The 20378-nt window shown below is 39.5% G+C and overlaps 1 protein-coding gene across 1 annotated transcript in view; it reads right to left on the bottom strand.

Moving 5' to 3' along the window:
* The window catches only part of DIAPH3 (diaphanous related formin 3), a 2291797-nt gene that overhangs the window by 1505164 nt on the left and 766255 nt on the right, over window positions 1–20378 (bottom strand). Inside the window, exons 8-9 of the mRNA XM_086934906.1 lie at window positions 19302–19438; window positions 9136–9241 (exon numbers count right to left, since the gene is read on the bottom strand). Coding sequence (XP_086791032.1) covers window positions 9136–9241; window positions 19302–19438 — 243 coding nt within the window. The remainder of the gene's footprint in view (window positions 1–9135; window positions 9242–19301; window positions 19439–20378) is intronic.

The raw sequence follows: 20378 nt of genomic DNA, 5'->3' as shown, positions 1-20378 counted from the left end.
AAAAATTCTATCATAAGAAGCTAATTTCTGTAAAAAAACAATACATAAAAATTATTTTAAAACTTTGACTAATTGTTTTTATGTATTGATAAAGACTAGAATATGTCATTCATTGAATGTATCTAATGACAGAGTTAATAATCTTAACATTTCCCAGGTTACAAATAAAGCTATAAGCACGGTTATGATTAAAAAGTCTATTTGATAAGAATAAAGGTTTTAAAAACACTTCCCGTATATCCGTATAAAATTTACAAAAAAGGATAAAGTGCATAGTTGTTTGTGCAGATCTTCCATCACATGGGCATTTAGGTAGGTTGTTATTCTACTGTTTCATCTTTGGAAACACTACTAAAAAATTTAATGCATCAAACCTTAACCTCATTTAGAAAAATCTGTGCTGTGTACTTTTTTTTACCAATGTTAAGTATACAGGTAAACCAGACAGTCACCCGATCGTGATAGGAGACAACAGTTCCTTTTAAAATGTCAATTCTATCTCTGTGATTTTCTGCAAATTTAAGGTAACTTGCCTTCAAATCCCTTTTACTAAAAACGTGGATATTCAGGGGTTTTTTAAAATCAAAATCAAATTTGCAGCAAAGTAATAAGTTTGAGATATGCTCCAGCCATGGTATTTTCCTATTTCTATCAAGTTTCAGACAATCCATTATAATTTCTTTCAAGAAGTTAGGTTCATCCTTGGACCATATCCTTTGCCACAAGAGCAAGCCAGCTAAATGTATTGTATTGCTTAAAAATGGGGCCAATAGCTCTTTGTGTACTATATGATTTGCCGTGCCTTAGGGGACCGCCAATAGTCTTTTGAAAAAATTGTTTTCTAAAGTTTGTAATGTGGTAAAAGATGTTCTCCCCAAAATTACGGGCCCATAGCAAACACCAGTAATACACTTACTACAATAAAGGGCTAATATTTCTCTTATGGGCTTGTTACCTAATTTTGTAGCACATCTAAAAATACTTTGTTACTTTTAAAAATGTCATGCTATTTAACTGTATGTGCATATTCCATTTGCCTGTATTACTAAAAAGCATACCCAAGTAGGAAAAAGTAGAGACTCTATTTATGACAACTCCGTCGACTTGGTGTTGTTTGATCTTGGGTCTATTTTTACCACACGTCATCACAAAGGTTTTTTTTTTTTTATTTAACTGTAAACTTTTCCCAGTCATGAATTTAACGAAGTTGTAAATTAAAAGTTGCAGCCTGTTTGCTGTCCTAAAAATGAGGACAGCATTGTCTGCATATAAAAGGACTGGTATCGGGCGCGTACCCACTTTTGGTGAATCTGCTGGTAATGATTGTAAAAAAGAGTCTACATTATTAATATAAAGGGAGAATAAAAAAGGCGCTAAGACACAACCTTGTCTTATACCACGTAAAACTCTAAAAGCTGATGTACATTCTCCCTTTTTCCCATAGCGTACCCTAGCTATTAAAAAATTATAGATTTGGGACAGGTAATTGATGATTTCTATGGGTGCGCCTTGATCCTTTAGAGTTTGCCATAACCTTTGGTGGTTAACCAAATCAAATGCGCTAGTTTCATCTACAAAGCACAGATGTAGCGCCCCTTCCTTTCCTAGGGTGTATTTTCACATTAGTAAATCTAAATTCAGGCATTGTTCAACTGTACCAATACCTCTTCTGAAGCCATACTGGGCATCCGATAAAATATTGCATTCTGTTGCCCAGTTTTGGAGTCTTTCTAACAAAATACGACCCATCACTTTAAAAGAGGAATCCAGAAGAGATATTGGCTGGTAACAATTTGCCATTCCCCTGTCCCCTTCACTAATCATAAAAGGGCCGATAGGGCTGCCAAGTAACTTTTAATAATGCCTTTAGCAACATCTTGCTGGGCTAAGCCAGCACAAAGAAAAGAATATCAGCCAATTTAATGTGTAAGAGGTCAATCTGCCTCTTCTCACAACAGGCTAAAAATTTAGCCCAGCGGCCTGAAAATTAATTTGTAGTGGAAGGACCAGGGAGGCACCCACTACTTTTGACTGAAGGTCGAAACTCCTGAGTTGGTTAGCTCAAGCTTCACACATGAAGACGCACATTGTGGAGGTTTGGATATAGTACTGCATCCTGTTGATCAGACAGAAAATCCTCCGAAGAAGAAGCAGAAGGGTAGGGCATATGTCCAGAGCAATCAGAATGAGCTAGTACGGTCTTTTTAACACCTGCAGGATCAGAGGCAGTGGAGGGAAGGCAACTGAATATGGAGTAAGTTTCCTAGAGACCCCCAAGAGAGAAACCAGAGCACAAAATTCTGGTGGGCAAAGGTAGCAGAATGAAACAACAACAAAGGTTAAGCTGCACTGAGCAAATATGCCCTGCGCCCCATCTAGGTGCCGAGGCCATTAATGACTGGCAAGATGATGCTTGCTGAGTTTGTCTGCCTTGATGTTGATGGATCCTGCCAGATGTCTGACCGTCAAGGAGATCCAATGAAGTTCAGACAAGCACCATACCCTCACGGTTTTTAGCCAGAGAGAATGTAACCACATACTACACAGTTTCTTGCAATACCACATGGCAGTTTGTTGTTCATTAACAACGGTTTTTAACCACTCCTGATGATAGGCCGAAGGCTTTGAGAGCAACCCGGATCAATTGTTCCAATAGAGGCCAGAGGCATATGATCTCCACATCATCCAGGTGACTACCCCAGCTGAGGGACAATGAATCTGTCACCAATGGGACGTCCAGAAGAGGCAAGAAAAACAGACTGCTGAATATCAGATTGCCACCTGCCATCCACCACTGAAGGTCCTGAATTCAACTTGTTGAACACAGAGACCTGTCCAAAAGACACCCTAATGCTGTAACCACTGCAGATGCAGGTTCAATTATTGTGCATCCCATATGTGCCAACAAGCACGAAGCAATACAACAAAACCATTGCCAGTACTGATAACTATTCACCATCTCATTCGAAAACAATCACACGTGACACTCAGTGATTGAAAAAGTTAATATTTATATATATATTTTTTTTTAAAATAAAATTCGGTAATTTTCAAAAGGACTCTAGTTCATGTCATTATTTTCATGAGCATTGTTCATGTTATTCATTTCGCGAACCACAAACTAATAAAACCATAAAACATATATTTCACATTTATGACAGACATAACAATACATTTACTGAATTTGAGTGAGCTCAAAGTCCACAGCAATAAAAAGAAAAAAAAAAGAAAAGATAAAGAAACTCAAGAGAGAAGTTGGTAAAAGAACGCCACAGTTGTCAGCGTCCGAAAAAGTTTTTAGCAAAACTTGTTTGAATGTAAAGGAAAGGACCTTTCTCTTGCGTCCAAACAAGTTTAGTTAAAAAATATAAGTATCGGGTCCTTAGCAATGTATAATAATTGAGGAAATTTAATTTTTCATGACCTGAATACCTAAACTGTTAGGCCAAAATTTCCCCTGGGTTTGGGTTTGGGTTACTTTTTAAACTGACAACTGTGACATTCTTTTTCTAAACTTACCCTTGGGTTTCTTTATCTTTTCTTCTTTTTTCTTGTTATTGCTGTGGAATTTGAGGTCACTCAAATTCATAAAAAGACTTTGAATCAGTAAATGTATTGTTATGTCTTTGTCATAAATGTGAAATACATTTTTTATGGTTGTATTAGTTTGTGGTTCGCGAAATGAACAACATGAACAATGCTCATGAAAATAACATGAACTAGAGTCCTTTTGAAAAGTACTAAACTTTATTTACATATATATATATATATTTATTAACTTTTTCAATCACTGGGAGTGTCACGTGCGATTGTTCTCGAATAAGATGGTGAATAGTTATCAGTACTGGCAATAGTTTTGTTGTATTGCTTATATAGTTTGGTCCAGCCTTACTGATTAAGGGCCAGACCTCTTTATTGATTTGCAACAAGCAAGAGGCATCAGAAGTGAAATACCAGAAAACCAAGCAGCCAAAGGACTTCATCACGGAATCAGAAGTACTTTCCAACAAACTCCTCAACAGGGGCTACTCAAGACGCCTAATAAAACGCACACTCAAGGGTGCTTGGCATGCTCATAGAGATAACCTTCTACAACCAAAACAGAAAGCACCCATGTCAAGGATCACATGTTACTACATTTTTCCCAATGAGCAACAAACCCATCAAGAGCATAAAAAAACACTGGCCAGTCCTATCAACAGCAAACAAGACTAATGAAGCTCCCCTTTCCTCCTTTAAAAAGGGTTGCAACATTACAAATCATTTAGTGAGAGCATACAAGCCAAAACGCACTAATGCTACAATCCACTCAGCCCCAGGTCTTCGACCAGTTCAAGGGCACTATAAATGTGGCAATTGTTCTGCTTGCTCTACAACAACTAACACGAAAGTCTTTGAATAATGCAACAGAAGCCCTTGTACACTTGGCTTTTTTTTCTAACTGCAATTCTTGCAATGTGGTTTATTTTATTCGTTGTCCCTGTAACCTACCATATATAGGTCAAACAACACAGAAGAACAAGGCAAGAATCTCCCAGCATAGAAGCAGAATTTGCTGCAAAGTCATCACAGCCCCTCTGGTGGAACACTTTCTGGAAAAATGACACTCAAATAACGACTTCCTCTGGCAAATAATTGATACGCTACGTCCACATCCCAGAGGCAGCAACACTGTCTACTCTGAATATGATGGAGTGTAAGTGAATATTCAAATGCCAGTCAATTGCCCATGGACTGAATTCACGATAAGTGGAACACTATTCTTTAAATAATCATCCCAGTACTATTCTTACCGTCTAGGAATAGATGAACCCTGCCCTATCATGTACTCCCGTTTTATTTGTCTGTTTTTACTATTATTATTATCTATTTTTGTTATTGAAAAACAAAATTCTTATCGGTTTTGTTTCCTAATGATGTGATGTCCAATATTGCTGCACCAGGTATCTAACACTGCTTTACCCATACTTGCCTTGTCTTCTTTTACTCCTTTCCACACAATTGGAACTGATTAGCTCGACTATATACTTCACTGGCAAGTTATCACAACTATATTAGCTGTGTTCTCCCCCTTTTTTAATACCAAAGGAGTCCTGTTATTATTCTAACTTGTTCACATCGAATTCTAAATCACACTGAATACGCTTCATTTCTGTTTCCTCCCTCTGGTATTGGTTTTATTCTGGAATGAAACCAATTGGCTAGTCCCAGCGAGCCCCTTCGCAAACATTGGCAGCCAAACTAAGGTTGACCCGCCCCTCAACTAAGTCCGACTCAGGCTGTGACTCTGACCAGCAGACACTACCCATGAGCGCATGCCTATTGGACTCTCAGTTCAGAGGTCTAGTGTTTCCTTCCACTACTTCCGGGAGAAATACACTCACTGCACGTCCTTGTGGTGCTTTCATCATTAGCAGGTTCCAGAGCTCCCAGCCCAGCCTCGGCTCTAACGACTTATGCAGTATCCTCCATCAAGTAAGTGTCCTCTCCTGGGCCCCTCCATTTGTGTGCACAGCTACCACTGATATCACATGCCCCCCTTTTCTTTTTCAGATCCAAGGTTTTTTCACCAACTACAGGGTGACCGCAGGAATGTATTAGGAACTTCACTTCCCTCGACTCCATAAACATAAAGGCTCCATCTTTTTGAGCCTTCTACAAATAACTTCTAGTAAGTAAATCTTACAGCACTGGTTCAGGCTTCCTTTAGTGGACACTAATTTGGACCTCCAATTAATGTATACATTTCTTCCAATTTATATCCTATTATCCAGGACACGCTACTTTTGCGCAATTCTAGCCCTCCGTGCCATTAATTACTATCCCATCCACTATTGAAACTAGTAAGTAGTTCATGCTTAGCGTATCTTGTACCGCCGGCACCTTTCACCAGGGTTAATTTTAACTAAGTCCTACCTTGCTCACCAGGTTCCTGGTTTTACTACTAAGCACTCCCGATTTAGTCAGAGTGACCGGCATGGCCCACCCAAGCCACACCGTTTTTTAGTAATTCTTATAGCACTTTTTCTTTACCGATCCTAGCACTGGCCTCATTGCCAGCAGTTACTTTGCATTCTCTTCTGCAATTCCATTATTAAAGTTTCTCTGAAAGATATTCCGGGGTCTCCTTCTAAATTTAAGCTTATGAGTGGTTACCCAGGAACAATGTAGACCTGGATTGTTTAATTGAACATGTTTTAATTAAAGTCTTAGGCAATTCTTCAGGACAGTCTCTAAAATCTCTGTTTCTTACTTTATAGATACCCGGTGCTCACACACCAGTCCTGATAAACTTGAATTACTAAGATTGAAACGCCATCGACCGCACAACAAAACTCCTGTTTCCTTATATACAAACTATTCAAAAGGAGTTTGCTTATGTTGTCAATGTGATGAATGTTTTTAGAGTTTTCCTTTATTCATCACAACACCCCCTTTTCACTTTCTTGTAAGCACTGTATCTATATTCTCTTGAATAAGTATGATATTGTTGAAGAAAATAATTGACAAATGTCCATATTTGCCCCATCCTATAACTTTAAAAAAAAATTCTGTGATACAGTTGGTTAAAAGAAAAAAAATTGCCCTCTTTCGTCTTGTTGGATAACTAATCGTTATCAGGACCGATTGCCTTACATAAACCACTGTGTTTTCATCAACTAGTTCAATGAAAGGCAGGTGGCGCGAATCCAGGCAGTAGAAGGCAATCACAAAACCACAAACACACCTACCGAAAAACCTACAAGTCCCCCGATGCCCATTTCACAGAGATCCCAGGTTGTGCCTTGAGCACTGGAGAGTGGAAACAAGGCCTGACTAGTAAAAACAGTGCTCCATGTCAGTTTGTGTACAGATAAAGAAGCTGGTTTACCAATGAGCAAGAAGACAAAGGGTGGGTGGGCAGAAATGTCAAATCACACATGCTTCGCCCCTGGAAACTTTCACCTCCCCACAGAGATCCCAGGTTGAGTTTCGAGCACTATAGGGTGTAAACAAGGTCTGACTTGTAATAAATAAATTAAAAAATTAATAAAAATTGAATAAAGTGCTGGCCAAAGTCAAATGTTAACGTTTTAACGTCACAGCAATATTTTTACCCAACTGAAAAAGTATCAATATTATTTTTTTTTAAACAGAAGTTTCAGTTATCCTCATAGAAGTGATCATTTTGTAGCAAAAGGTAAAGTTCATACCTCGGACTACTCTCCTTGGAAATTCCAAACAACTACAGGTCTACTGATGATGATTTCTGCCCCACATCAAAGATCTTTGAGCAGACCGTTGATCCCAAATGACAGGATCACCATGGAACTCATCATCTTCTCAATAGGCTCTTAATGCTCCACTAACCAATAAGGCACAGTTCCAAAAAAGCCAACTCAAAAAACGGAGCGCACACCATCAAAGCAGGGACAAAGGAGAGACAAGGCACAAAATAAGTGTATATCTTAGAGCAACCTATGATTACAGAGAAGATATCTCTAAGCGAGAGCCTGAGACTCTTGTTTACATCTTCCTCCTCGGGCTCATCTCAGTGCTTCAAACTGGGCTCTTTCAAGCTCAGCTCTACAGGCAGTGGCAGAACAAAGGCCCCAGCAGCGTGGGGGGCCGCGAGCTCCATTGGGCCCCCTCAGCACAGTACCCTTGCCTGATTTGAGTCCAGAGGGGGGTCCTCCTTGTACTTTTCAAGGAGGCCCCCTCAGGTTTCGTTACGCCACTGCCTATAGGTCTCACAAGGATAGTCACTGTTACAAAGTTAATGAGTCCCTAAACAAATTACGGTTACTCAGTTGGACCAGAACACAAATCTCCTATCAATACTGTTCGATTCAGCATGGGTCAATTACTCCCAAGAAGCAAGCATGGGCAAAGTCAAAAGGTCTGTTGATGGCTGCCATTATTTTAGCTTGGTCAGTGCTTGTTTTGTCATGGTTTTTATGGAAAAAAAATGGCAAAGTTGGAGGACTCTTGCCAATTAAAAAAAAAATGGTTGTCATACAAAAAAATTTTTTATCTGAAAAAGCACACATTACCACAGCAATTCCTGGCACCAAAGAGAACTATTATGTGTGCATGTGTCCAGGACCCATTGCTGCATGCTATATGGTGCGGTGGGCAGAAGAAAATATGAATAATGCAACAATAGACCAAGAGATGAAGAGGGCTGGCTGAATGAACCTATAAGTAAGTACAAGGTCAAAATCCAACAAGTCGCTCCTCAAGTCAAAACTAACATCAGATTTGTTGTGTGCACATTCCTGTGCTAACATATGTACTGCCATATAGCTTCACTCTCACCCCAAATGACGATTGTCCGCTGTCATCTGTGCTACACACAGTGAATGTACTTTAAGCTGCCCTAACAGCAAGTCACATGAATGAATGAATGAATGAATGAATGAATGAATGAATGAATGAATGAGGAGTTTTGTAAAGCGCAGCAGCTACTAGCGAGTGTCCCGGACCGGAGGCAAATGGTCAGTATGGGGGTGCTACATCCAACTGCTTAAAGAGATGAGTTTTCAAGAGCTTGGGAAAAGCTTTCTTCTTGGAGATGCATTTTAGAGGGAGAGGAAGCTTATTCCAATAGTTAGCAGCATCTGCACAGAGCACTGCAGCTAGGCTGGTAACCACACAAGCTTCCCCTCAGGACCATGGGCCTTACACAAACCTTGAGTCATTGGAAACCCTCTAAAATACCTCAGACAAAAAGTAACACTATATTCCCCTAAAATGCTTCGTACTTTCATCTAAAACAAATCTTCTCCATACCCTACGAACACATTGCAGCTTCAAAGTTGATGGATTTTCACAGTCAAAGGAGACCACCTTCCAGAAATAAAACATGAAAAATCCTCCCTGTGCTCGCTCCGCTAAAGCAAAAGCGGCTTTTGGCAATTCAGTTTGTAGAGTTATGACAGTATTATATTCATTATTTCAAGCAACACTTCAAAGGGAATTAATCACCGCACACTTTTGTCGTCCTTGTATGTGTCATCACTTAAAAACTCTCAGAATAAATGCATTTTAATCTGATTGCTAACAAACTTTTTAGAAAGAGAGCTCTGATTATATGTATTAGAAAGCTATTTAAGAAATATACATTATTTTTTCCATAAGTATAAAAAAGATTACCTGCAACTGGACACCGTTATTCTGAAGACCTTCAACAATGGGAGAGAACCGTTCAATGTTTCGCTCTTCTGCTGCTGTGGTTATAGCTTCCAAAACTTTCTCAAGTCTACAAACAATTTGAAACGTAAATTAATAAACGCCAACAGGTCCCATGGTTTAGAAAGTAAGGAGGGGTGTCTAACACTAGTCCTTGAGAGCTAGATCATATCAGCTTTTCAGAACATCTCAACTTGAGCTGGACTGCCACACAATAAATCTATATGGAAATAATTTAAACAGTTTCAAGTTATGGTAAAAGCATGGAATGGATCTGCTCTGCTCTTTCTGGACATCGGTGGCTAAGAGATTAACATACCTAAGAACGCTTCAAATAATTAACAGGAACCTTCTTATTATGATTCCTTTAACAAGTCTCAGCACTTCATATAACAGGGGGCACCACATACCCCAAAAGGGCACCGCAAGAATGAATATATACATGTAGTGACTCTTGCTTAGGCTATTAGAACCAAAACCTAAGAGGTGACCTTGTTTCTTTAAAAAAAAAGGAAGGACAGTAAGTACAAGGAGAAGCAAAAAGAATCTCAGTCATGAGATTGAGAAGTAATTGCAACATTCGTACCTTATTCTTGAACTTACAGTACAGTACTTAGATATGAGAATGTTCCTGTACAACAAAGTAACGGTTTAAACACCATTGCACAAGCACATGACACCAAGTGCAGCGAAGGACCCTTGTGAATTATTAACACAAATCATAAATATTAGTTACGTAAACCACACGCCCAGCATCAAAACCATCATCTGTAAGGTACGCCTGCTGCCGCCTAACAAGGAAAAAATAGACGTTCTAACCCTACAGATATTCTCTAGGGAATGGTCATGTGAACTTTTTTATATGACAAGCAACAGCCATTACAATACCAGTCAACTTATTCAAAATATCCAGTGTCCCTTATATAGGAAGGTAGATTAACAATCAAAGGTTTTAAGAACATGTCCACAAATTCAAAGAGATGGTCAGTAAAGCTACACAGACAAGATATCATTGGTCCTTCAAGGGAAGGGGCAAGAATGTTTTGATAGGAGTAACAACTTGTCTTATGTGGAACGGAATGCCTTGAGTCCTCTGGACATTGATGCCTACATTGCTATCCAGGAAGCGGACAAGGGCAGTAATATTGTTATCATGAGAAGATCCGATTATGACAATGGGACATCAAATGTTAAGGTAACAGATAATCCACTTCTACAAGCCACAAGGTAACAGGTAATCCACTTCTAGAATAATACACAATGAGACCCAATCCAAATAGCGAGCTAATGTATCAGTGACTCAAGGGGGGTCAAACACATCCTACTCCCCACTACTCTCTTATCCACATAATAATGAGATAATGCACTGTGCTCTGCCCTATTTAAAATATCTGTTCTCCAAGACAACACATCAGAACAAAACGCTCAGAGTGACCCAAATAGTAGAGGTTCACAACAGTCCACACCACACATTGGACCTTACTCTAAATAGAGGAAAAATGTGCGACATCAGATGCCTCCTGTGGGCTAGGTCCTTATCCAGCGTAGGACTCCCGGGCTCTGTGTTATACTAGAGTTATCTTGGATCCCACTACACTAGTCTTATTATGCATATGGGGCAAATTACATGTAATTATGAATATTATGTCCCTGGTTAGGTGCTTATCCAGCTCAGCATTCCCTTGCTCGGTTATATACTGGAGTACGGTTGGGTCTCACTACACTATTCCTATTTTGAATAGGGGGTGAATTGCATGCAATTTTTGAGCATTATGCCCCTGGCCCCCAATCCCCTTTTTTGATTAGTCAGGACCCTTGACAGGGCATCGTTTCAGTGGTACAGCACCTGGTTCCCAGGATATGGTTGTGCCATTGTATACTACTACAGTGATTGAAGCCCTTTGACTAGGCTAAGATGGCCGCCACGCTTGGAGGCGCGATCACGTGGTGTGACGCGATGGGTGTGGCTTCGCCGGCGCTGTGTGTTTTTCAGTGCTCCAGGTGGAGGCCACCGGCACGGCTGAGGAAAGGTGTCTTCCTAGCTTGTCACGGTGAGACGGGGTCCTTGAATCAAGCGCCAGGGAAGTATGCTTTTGACTTGTGTTATTTGGGCTAAATGTAGTATGTTTGAGCCCGTTGGTTCCTCGCAGCTTCTCATGCTCAGATCGAAGCGGGTCACGATCGTGAGTAGGAACTTTCCGATCGCTTTGGCTGCACTACTGATAACCTGTGGGTCATTGTGTTTGGTGCGTTGTACAATGGCATTTACAACCAGCGCGAGTGAGTAGGAAAGTTCTGATCGCTTTGGCAGCACTGTTGATAACCTGTGGGTCAATGTGTTTGGTACGCTGTACAATGGTATTTACAACCAGCGCCCAAGGGTTTTACCTTTACTAGGGGGTTTCAACCGCAGACAGTAGTTTGTGGGGTCAGCGCTGAATGTATAAGGCACTTTGTGCTCAGTCTGGAGCACAGGTGTAATATATATGAGGTGCTGCGGGGCACAACAGCACAATATAAACTACAATTGTGTATCTGTTTCTTCCATCTGCAGATAAAATATTTTTATTACACATCAAGGGGCACACTTACGTCTGAAGTATCTAAGGTCCCCAGTTAATACCGGAGTGGCTGGTATGCAAAGCTTTGCTGCTCCTGGGTAAATATTCCTCAAATTACCACTCTGTACATCCCTTCATAGTATACGTCTGGCCACCCTTGAGTCTACATGTTTTTAATTACGTACCTGTTCTCCCTTGACAGCACGTTACAGAACTGAGTGTCCAAAAAGAGTGAAGTGGCAGCACTTGAGTGCAGCCCTGATGAAACTGCTCTACGATATACAGCAGTGAAACATGTCGGCACTGTAGGTAATGGTATGCATGACTAGCTACCAGCCTTTTTTTAATCAAGTGCACGCGATCACCACCCTACGAATAAAAGTGGATAAGGGATTGGTGTATTGTGTGTGGTTTTAGGCACTCTACTATTATATCTGTGTGTGTTTGTCACTAGCAGAGTTTTCTGCACTTCACTGTAGCACTTTATACGTTGTTTGTTTTGGACACGTCTTCCTTTCTTTCACCTTTTTTTCCCCGAGGAGCGAGTGACCACCGATGATGAGACAGGGGCCTGTCTGGAAATTGCATACCAGTTACCCCGCTTGGTGGTGTTTCCGTGAGGGGTCACTTGCTCCTCGCACATTTTTCCTCTATTTAGAGTAAGGTCCAATGTGTGGTGTGGACTGTTGTGAACCTCTACTATTTGGGTCACTCTGAGCGTTTTGTTCTGATGTGTTGTCTTGGAGAACAGATATTTTAAATAGGGCAGAGCACAGTGCATTATCTCATTATTATGTGGATAAGAGAGTAGTGGGGAGTAGGATGTGTTTGACCCCCCTTGAGTCACTGATACATTAGCTCGCTATTTGGATTGGGTCTCATTGTGTATTATTGACTGTGAGTGGAGGGCGACCCTTTCCGTATTCCCTCTCAGCTCCATTATTGTTTGAATCCACTTCTAGAAGCCTAACAATTAATTTTTGAAAACCTGTATGCATGGAAGGAAAGCGGACTGATGAAACAGAATATAGATAGATTAATGTAGAACCCCCCCCTCCACTCCCTCCCATTTTTGTACATTCTACCAAAAGGACAAGGGCGTCCCCACCAGAAGGACAGTATGAAGGTGTGTCCACTCCTATTGAGTGCACATTATAGTGAGCCTATTATTCAATGAGCATGCCATCAATAAGGCGGGAAAGGTAAAGTTACAAAGGGTCAATCACCAATACTAACAGTATATTTCAGCTAAAAAAGTCAATTTTGAGATATCAATAATGATGTATTTTGACAGATGCCACGTGTTTAAAGAAGGACCTAATTTTTGACTATACATTCAACTATATTTATGTCATCAAAATCTGCTGTATTTAATGAATAACACAATTAAAACAATTAAAAAGAGATGTACATACGTATAAAGAGATTCCCAAAAATCTGCAGACCACCATTGATGGCAACCCACTACCAACGGGGACCCATCCCTGTATGGGTTGTGTGAACTGCGCTAACATCATCAAAGGAGACAAAATCACAGTTAATGCAAAAACAATATATATCAAAAGCTTCATTAACTGCAGAACTAAAAACGCAATCTACCTCATCCAATGCCCCTGCAATAAATCCTATGTAGGAGAAACATCAAGGGAAATTAGGTTGCGCTTAAACGAGCACAGATCAGCACTTAGGACGAACAAAACAGGAGCGCCCCTCACTGAACATTGGAGGGAGGCTGGCCACAAAATTGAAGATCTAAAATGGTGTGGTTTGGAAAAGATAACTGGTAGTGCTAGAGGTGGCAACCAAAACAATAAGAGGAAAAGAAGGGAGCAATTTTATATGTCGACCCTCAACAGTGTGAGGTGCGGCTTAAACTCGAGGGAAGATTGGGAAAAAATTGTCCAATAGAGATCTAGAGAATTTCCACCCCTGACTGTGGAGTAGTGGAGTATTGAGAAGACAGCACACCCAAGAGCTGAATAGAACATGGTGTGGCTGGCATTAGATGGCCAATAATAACAATTATTCTTTATATGCATCATAGGTAAGGTAGGCGGGTCTAATATTTTCAATATTTAATAATAGAGTATCTAACGAGTTTAGACCAAGCGTTTCTGTAGAATATCCACAGAGCAGAAAAGCGGTAACACAACAAAGTAGAATAGGCGCACTCTTTAATATGTATACACTCATTTTCCGGAAATTACAACCCCGGTGAAATTGAAAGAGAACGTGGTTTCCTTAATATAGAATAGGCAAAATGAAAAACCATGTGAATACATAACTGACACGATCATACTAGCATAGAAGAACGCGCCGCGGTGAAATTAAAATGAAACGTGTGTTTCTGTAATATAAAATAGGCAAAAGGAAACACTACGTGAGGGAATTACTGACGCGATTGTGCTAACATAGAAGAACGCGCTAAGTAAAGCACATAGGAACGTGTTCGGTTACCATGGAACCGACCCCCTAATCAGGAAGAGGGAAAGAAACTGCATGAGCCAATAGCAGAGGAAGTCCGGAATAAAGGGAAAAGCGTTCGGTTACCATAGAGACCGGACGTTGATTGGCCCACGATGTACCAATACGGTTTCAGGAGAGGGACGCCCAATCAGAACGCGGGAAGCATAAAAAGCTTCGTCAATTACAAACATTCAGTGCTCTTCGCGGCTCGGAACATACCGGCTGAAGGACACATCGAAAGACTGCCAGGATATAGGAGCAGGGAGGCCGATTACAGAACTAAAGGTAAGGACAATTAGAAACTAGGGACCGCTTGAATCGAAATTAGCGACTTAGACACCCAATTTAAACCAAACTTTATTATTCAACAATCCTCATAAGCCCATTATATCCAACCCAATAATCTGGGTAAATTTTGCAACGTATTAACTTGACTAAAATTTGACTAAAATCCCCCATTTGTCGTATAACATGAGATAACTTAAAAATAAACGATTATGGAATTAGGAATAGTAATAAAAATTACCATCTATTCCATCTGATATATGATTTGTATTGTCCAATGTAGTACGGACCCTCTATCCAAAACGGAGCGACTTGGAAGCAAATATCATTGGAATTGCACCAGTCAACCTGATATTAATGGTGAGTGATCCCCTTACAGCGAACAGGCACTGATAACAAGCTGTTTCCCAAATAAATGACGCCTAAGTATGCTTATATGGAATAATTACAATTCTCTAGGGTGATTGACGATACCCACAATTGAAAATACGGTGGCTCCTCCTGGTAGTCCAATATCAAGCACATTTATGCTGAAAATCAGGTACTTACGTTATAGTACATATAGACAAAAAATATCGTTTCCTCGTAATTAGGCATGAAATACAATCTGCCTTAATTAAAAAATAATTAATAAAAAAATAATTAAAATTTAAAACTAAAAATTAAACGTTTTTTCCGGATAAATCCATAGTGTTGTGGTTATTAGAAAACATAGCATCTGTGCATTTATCTTATACAGTGACATCACATATCAAAGGCAGAATCCGAAAACAGGCCCATGCATTTGAAGCCTACAGGGTTCCGATAAGAAGCAAATAAATGTCCGGTGGGGAGATTCACTTCATCTGACATAAGGTATGCGTTAGAATGAGTATCCCATTAACATATCCTCAAAGATGTTTGAAATTGGGGTTAAATAAGCATTGGACTTTATAGTCCAAGGGAAAGGTAAACACTAATAGTTTTGTCAAAGTGTAGGTACGCGTAGAAACAGTAATTAATGCATCAGTATAATGGGATGTGAAACTTAAATCATTTTACGGTGTAGAATACGTGTACACAATAGCGTCCTGTAAAGAAAACCAAAGACTTTGTGTTAAAGAATGATGCCCGTTGATTAAGAGATGTTAGTTAAAAATGAAGACAGAAATGTTGTTATAGGTCCTATAGTTGTGACTATCTATTGGTTTAACCATGAGAATTACTTTTAATCTGCACCACTGTAAGAATAGTAACTCTGTGTTTTTAAATCTATCCAGAATCAGTCCTGAAGAAGGTAGACAAACAGAATACCGAAACGCCGCGTCGACCTGTGATTCTTTGTGTTTTTAAGTCATTTTTTATAAAAATGTATAACATGTGTTTTTTAAGATTGCAATAATGTATAATGATTAATTGTTTTTTGAATTGTAATAAATGTAAAACAGAGGTTTACCAAACTTACGGTGTGGAAAACATCTCTTTTTAATTGTTTTTAATTGTGTTATTCATTAAATACAGCAGATTTTGATGACATAAATATAGTTGAATGTATAGTCAAAAATTAGGTCCTTCTTTAAAAACTTGGCATCTGTCAAAATACATCATTATTGATATCTCAAAATTGACTTTTTTAGCTGAAATATACTGTTAGTATTGGTGATTGACCCTTTGTAACTTTACCTTTCCCGCCTTATTGATGGCATGCTCATTGAATAATAGGCTCACTATAATGTGCACTCAATAGGAGTGGACACACCTTCATACTGTCCTTCTGGTGGGGACGCCCTTGTCCTTTTTGTAAACCACTATCCCCCCAGTCCCCTATTTAGCCTGTGTGGGGTCCTCCTTTAATTTTTTAACCATTCTACCAAAAGCACATACAAGTTATTTCTATACCAGGACGACCAATTATATTTGATCTAAGTTGCTTGACTGAACATCTCTCTGAATTTGTGGATGAGTTCTTAAAACCAATGGTTGTTAATCTACCTTCCTATGTAAGGAACACCATGGATATTTTTTAAAAGATAACTGATACTGGTTGGGATCCGAACATGTTTGCCGTCCTGGAAGTTGTCATTCTGCATACCTGTATCCAAAAAGAATTTGGACTCAAAGCAGGGAGTCAATTTTTCTCAAGTAGGAGTGTGAGTATATACGAACACTCAAAGATGATTGTCGAAATGGCAGACTTGATTTTAACCAACAATTTTTTCCTGTTGAAAGGGGAATGCAAGTGCTCTATTTGATAGTGAATAGCTCTCCCTGTATTGCTGAGAATTGCTTCCCAAGAAGGTTGGGGTTCGTGAGCGTTGGACCCTTTTGGAAGGTGTAGCGCTGTACATTGATTTATGTGTAACAACATTTGTGTGGTTGTGGAAAGCCACTACTGCTCTCATTTTTGGATTTTTGTTAATAGCCATTACAAGTTTACGTCCACACTACTTAAAGTGGACATGTTTGGCAGAGCAACCCTTTCAGAATGCTGAACTAGCCAACTGATCAAACATTACCCAAAAATACTATCCTTTAACCCGTTTATAAGACATGTTTGCAAATCCCAGGATGTTAGTATGACTCTCTACTGTAGGGCAGGGCCCCCAATCTTCTCTATCGGGGATTAACTAGTATAATTCCTGCCTGTTCTATTACATAGAAGATTCTAGAAAAAAATAAATGCTCACTGTAGAAATACCAATATTCAAAAAATAAAAACTTAACTTTAAACCAGTTTTTTTCTGGTTCTGCATGAAGAATGACATTCCACCAACACTCTGAACAGCAACCTCTTACAGTGCCTTCAAGAATAGCGTGAAGGTTAATTACTAGGTAATGCACTCACCATCAAAAAGCTATCTAAAGTTGATCTCACCATCACATAGGCAGGAGATCAGGTTTAATGTAAAATTCATAACACTGGGGGCGGTAAATTATATTCTCCTGAGACGCCATTCCATTTTTTGAGCATTCGGTACTAGCACTCTATTACCGCACTGATAATTTACTTTATTGAAGATCAATTTATATATCTTTCTGAAGTCCTTCATTTTCATCTAAATGGTCATTGTTATTGCACGCTGGCCCACACACATTTTAACAATTTGCATGATCTACTTTCATCAACGTAAAGCACTCTATTGTTGACATTATTGCAGTCTGCACTATATAAAATAAATTCTTTTATCGTAAGATTGAAAAAACAGTTGGAGGCTGTGAAGGCTGATAGCTCTCTGGAGCATCCTATTTTTTGTTTAGCAGCAGACAATAAGATGTCTATTAGGAAAAGTGGTTTCAACTCATCTAGCAATTACTAAGACGAGGTAGAGGATGAGAAGGTAGTTCGGAATCAGTCTACACACTACAAAATGTGCTGGAAAGGATGTTTTCAAATTCAGTAACAATTAATCGCCCTGGGCTATAGACTTAATGCAAGTATCCACCGGCTACATCTAGGGCTAAACTCGAAACTTATTACACAGTTGGACGCGCAAAAGATGCTATATCTGCATCGGTTTCTGTTGTCCATGCTGTCGGTACTTTTTAGATCTCAGCTTTCTGCTGTTTCTTGTTGAAGGTCAATTGTGGACGGCACCAATATTAGGTGTTGGCTTTCCATGAGCCCAGTGCTTTCAAATGGTTGGCTTTCTTGTCAGTCTCATTTGTTTGCTTCTTATTCAATGGCTTCCCTTTTACTTCTTGTGTTTTGGCCTACCCATGAAGCACAGTTTATTTTCTATCTTTTTATTAGCTGGCATCTATCCTTCCACTGATTTATTCAGGGAACTACTGTTTTCTTTTTCTTTCAGCTCTCCATGCAAGTACAAGTGTTATATTCTTTCCCTCATGTACTGCTTCTCCACTCAAATCTCCCCGCACTCTGTGCTGCACCAGTCTTAATATTTCACCCACTGCATCTCCCGCCCCTAAATGGGACGCTCATTTTCGTCTCTCTTTCTTTTAATTAACCCAACACTCACCCCCAAAACAAAGCTCCTACATTGCTCCTAGGCTCATTCGTTTTTGGCGGGCCTGGAAGCTAGTTGGCTGTGGGACTGCTACTTTAAAATACTTTGTCTCTCTTTCATATTTTTTAATGTATCCCTCCAAGATGGGTGTCTGTCATCTTAGAATGGTAAACAAATAACAAAATGGCCGGAACAATGATGCATGCGCGAGTTGTGACAATGTGCATGTATGAGTCATCGTGCTGGGGCTGCTTTAGCGTCATCGTGCACATGTGCGCCTATACCATACATCATCGCACTTTTTTTGGTGGGGGGCGTGGGGGTTTTGTTTTCTTTTTGCGAAAGAATCGGCAAAACCCAAAGGTCAGGTAACCGCTATTAAAGGCAAAACCTATTGACTTTGCCGATGCATGTTATTCATTCCATATAAACTGAGGAAACCAATGTACGGAGGTACTACAAATTTCACAGTAAAAAATAAAAAAATATTTGCTACTTTAAACACTAGAACAAAAATGTCCTTCAGGTCAAGTGAAGAAAGCAATGCATTTGCATTAGAGGGTAACTCAATATTAAGTAGTCATTACTAATTGAGTTTGACGGCTTGGCATGCTGCTTACCACAATCACCATATACAACAGGCCATTTATACTCTAATTGTTATTGATGACAACACATTAGTTGTTAAAGTACTCAAAGTGCATATGAAACAGATACACCAATAATATTGATTTATTTTCCACCAATTGTTAATGCTGTCAGGATTCTTTAAAGATGGGCAACAGTAAGCAACAAATCAATTCTTATTACAGCCCTCAGCACAACAAAACTCGACAGCAAACATACATGGTGTGACTGAAGCAGCACTTACATGTTTTCCTCCCCAACAATGCAAATGGCCGACACGAGTTTTACAACATCAGTCATCATATTGGGCTGTCTGGGGTCCATGGCTTTGGCCAGCAATGAAAGACTTCTTTCTTCTCCGATGATTCTTTCCAAACCATACTATATGCAAGAAGAAAAGTGAGACGATTAAAAAACAAACCGTCTTAGTTAAGAGATTATTTATAATCAAAGTTAAGGACACTGCAGCTCAAACCTAATAACGAATATAAAAAGTCTAACTTATAAATGCATTAAGACGATCCAAAAAAATGCAGTTTTATACATACTTCAGTAGATACTTATATGGACACAAAATAAACTTAAGATGGATGTAAACACTTGCTATTCTTTCAGATACTTTGTTTAGATGTAGGTTGCGCCGAGAGATGACCGCGAATTTTCACAACATCTGAAGTTTTTTTTTTTTGAGTATGACAGACTGTGTCAAATTATGTCGGGGATCCACCATCATGAAGCCTCAATAAAACTACATATGTTGCTATGGAATGTGATGCAAGGGTAGAGTAGATAGTTCTCAACCATGCAGTTAGAGTGCAAATCCAATCAAAGATGTTATCCTCCATTGACCTTTGCTGTGTGCTGTGGAATAGATGGGGAATTCCGAACCGATTACACAAAGCTATCCGTGTGTCAGTCTGCCACATGTACATAGACTTGTTTTGCAAGTGCAAAATCATCTTTGAAGTTTACGAAAGCAGTTTAGCGCTTATAAATGCGTTTACTCAAAATAATGTTTCCATGTGAACAAATCGCCTCCTGTGGGTGGAGAGGGGGCAGTCCAGAACGGACATGCTCTCAGTGTTTTTAAAGGCACACAAGGTCAATCAGTTTCCATCCACTTCCTTGCCTGGAAATGGCCGGGAATTTATTTTTATCCAGTGCCTTTCCATTGTGGAAAGTAAATGGAAACACCGCTGAAAATGGTGGTAATGTAGGTTACTCCAGCAGAAAAATATTTTCCCCAAAGCAGAGTGTCAGTAGTGTGCTTCTGCACTTTTCTTGCATGTGATAACATAAAATAGGAGGAGCCCTGGTCATT

This window comes from Lissotriton vulgaris, chromosome 8, assembly GCF_964263255.1.
Source record: "Lissotriton vulgaris chromosome 8, aLisVul1.2, whole genome shotgun sequence".
In the NCBI taxonomy this organism is placed as follows: Eukaryota; Metazoa; Chordata; class Amphibia; order Caudata; family Salamandridae; genus Lissotriton; species Lissotriton vulgaris.
The sequence above is the reverse complement of the archived record's forward strand: the minus strand, read 5'-3'. Positions and strand labels throughout refer to the sequence as shown.